This window comes from Protobothrops mucrosquamatus, unplaced genomic scaffold (genome assembly GCF_001527695.2).
Source record: "Protobothrops mucrosquamatus isolate PMUCROS unplaced genomic scaffold, P.Mucros_1.0 scaffold_198, whole genome shotgun sequence".
NCBI lineage: Eukaryota > Metazoa > Chordata > Lepidosauria > Squamata > Viperidae > Protobothrops > Protobothrops mucrosquamatus.
Window position 1 is genome coordinate 1,425,503 of NW_015386274.1, and position 2,495 is coordinate 1,427,997.

Consider the following 2,495-nt stretch of genomic DNA (forward strand, 5'->3'; position numbering starts at 1 on the left):
CAGGACAGAAAAAACCAGTGCAGAACATTCTTCAGCACATATTTGAATTTACAGTTCTCATGCTGAGAGTTCTCTCAAATTGGCTGTTTTTTAGTATTCCCAATGTACATTAAAAAATGTTCTAAGATGGCGGCGCCTGGATCGGCTGCAGCTGCATTGGCTCTCAAAGGTGAAACGTTTTGGGAGGGATATTAAGGGATATGGGTCACATGATCAGGAAGATTTTAATGTTTTGGAGCAATGTGGTGGGACTAAGGTAACATATGACATATGACTGACAATCTTTGCTGACATGGCGAGTTTCTAGCTGTTTCGGAACTGTTGGTGAGACCGTTAAAAGTCTTTGGCGCTGTTTGAAATTGTTCTGCCGGCAGCAAGATCTGACTGCTGGCCCAGCGACAGATTCTATTGCTAATAAGGGCTGTTTCCAAAAGAGGCAGAGGAAGAGAGGTCCCGGAGCTTAGGGAACAAAGGAACTGGATGAGGCTGTCGGCAGGCCCAGAGGATGGGAGAGAGGCTTTTGAAGGAGTTGGTGGCGGTGGCAGCGTTCTCCAGGGGTGAAAAAGAGTGAGGCCAGTCTAAGGAAAAGGTGGAAGAGACAAGATCAGAAAAAGGAAAGGAGGCGAGGTTGTCCTGTTGCCATCGTTCGCTCCCTAGAGACTAAAATGGAAGATCTGTAACTTGAGCTGGCCATGAACAAGGAGTGTATATTGGAAGTGGTGACCCTTTGAGAGCTGTATGCAACGAAATTTTTATTTTGATGTATGCCAATTGGTGTACATTCAAAGTGACAATAAAGTTGTTGTTGTTGTTATAAAAATAGGTACTTGTATACTTACTGTGTTTTTCTGAGATACCATGTCCTGAAAAACAAAACAGGCAATCTTAAATAAATATATAAGTACTGCCTTTAAAAAACAATGATGCTATTGGTTTGAAGACTGAAAAGCTTTAAATATGTGAATTTTACTATTTGATAAAAGTATTGCTGGCTTTTAAATGAGGTAAGAACTCAGCACAGCCATTTGGCTTAAATGCAGACTAAGTTTAATTCTTAAATTAAGCTAATAATCTTTTGCTTCATGCAGTATCTGCTTACAAAACACCCAACCGCTCTTCAGCTCCAGGCTTTCATTTGAGTACAGAAATAATGCAGTAATACAATAACTCAGAAATGGGATTTTTTAAAAAAAAAAAACAGAAGTTAACATTACCAGGGGTTTGAATATTTTTTTTGTTAATCTGATTATGACATATAAATTATACTTATCTATCATCTCCTGTATCTTTTCATCTAATCTGGAATGTTTTTACTCATAACTGTATGTCATTTTTAAAGTAAATTTTGTAAAATCTCACAAGGAGGCATATAAAATGCTTTAGCCATATACTGTATGGTGGTATTACTGTAAAGTCCCAAAAGATTGAAAAGGGACATAATAGAATGAAACAGATTTTGAAGGTTGTAATTTATTTATTAATTAATCAAATTTATATGGCCATCCACTCACAGGAAGTGACGCTGAGCAACATACAACAAATGCAATTTGTTGCAGAGATATTCCTTTCAAATTTCACCAAACCTCCTCCAAATTCACTGAATTAGCACTACACAAACTAACAAATGCAGGGATTTTTATTGGAAGATATTCTTTATACTTTCTTTGGGAGAAAAGCTAATTAAATTGTGGAAGTAGGTTTTCATGTAAAGACTAACTTTCTATATAAAAATCTGCAAATTTCATTTTTAGGGAGGACCGCTACGGTCAAAATGAATATATTGCCAAAAATGTTATTTCTGTTCCAAGTTATTCCAATAAAATTAGGGAAAACATTCTTTCAAGAATTAAATAAATTGGTCACCAAATTTATATGGCAAAGGAAAAAACCCAGGATTAAATTAAAACTCTTACAAGATATGAAAGATAAAGGGGGATTGGCGTTACCAGAGTGGGAAATATACTACCAAGCATCGAGCTTGGCTAAAAGACTGGATGGATTTGAAAAATACTAGGGTTTTAACAATAGAAGGACATGACTTGCAAGCAGGGTGGCATGCTTTCCTATGGGACGAAAAATACAAAATACACAAATACTTTCAAAGACACATAGTTAGGAATGCATTGCTACAGACTTGGGAAAAAATAAAACAAAAACATTATATAAGAATTCCAATGTGGTTATCTCCAACAGAAGCTCTGAAACACCCAAACCTACTGGATATAAATAAGATAATTAGATACAAGGAATTAGTAAATGAACAGGGAAATTTGAAAACAAAACAAGAATTGGAATAAGAGATAGGCAGAGAGATTGATTGGTGGACATTTACACAAATTCAGTCTAAATATACAGAGGACAAAAAATTATATGAAATACAAAAAGAGCCGCAAGAACAGAAATAAAATTAATTAGCAATTTATACAAATACCTATTGAAATATAAAATGGAAGACGAGGTTGTCAAAGACACAATGATTAGATGGGCAAAAAATT

At 35.5% G+C, this 2,495-nt stretch overlaps 1 protein-coding gene across 1 annotated transcript in view; it reads right to left on the minus strand.

The window, feature by feature from the left end:
* Nucleotides 1-2,495, minus strand: part of MAP3K15 (mitogen-activated protein kinase kinase kinase 15) — a 74,332-nt gene that overhangs the window by 70,092 nt on the left and 1,745 nt on the right. The window contains exon 2 of the mRNA XM_029285989.1: nt 840-863. Coding sequence (XP_029141822.1) covers nt 840-863 — 24 coding nt within the window. The remainder of the gene's footprint in view (nt 1-839; nt 864-2,495) is intronic.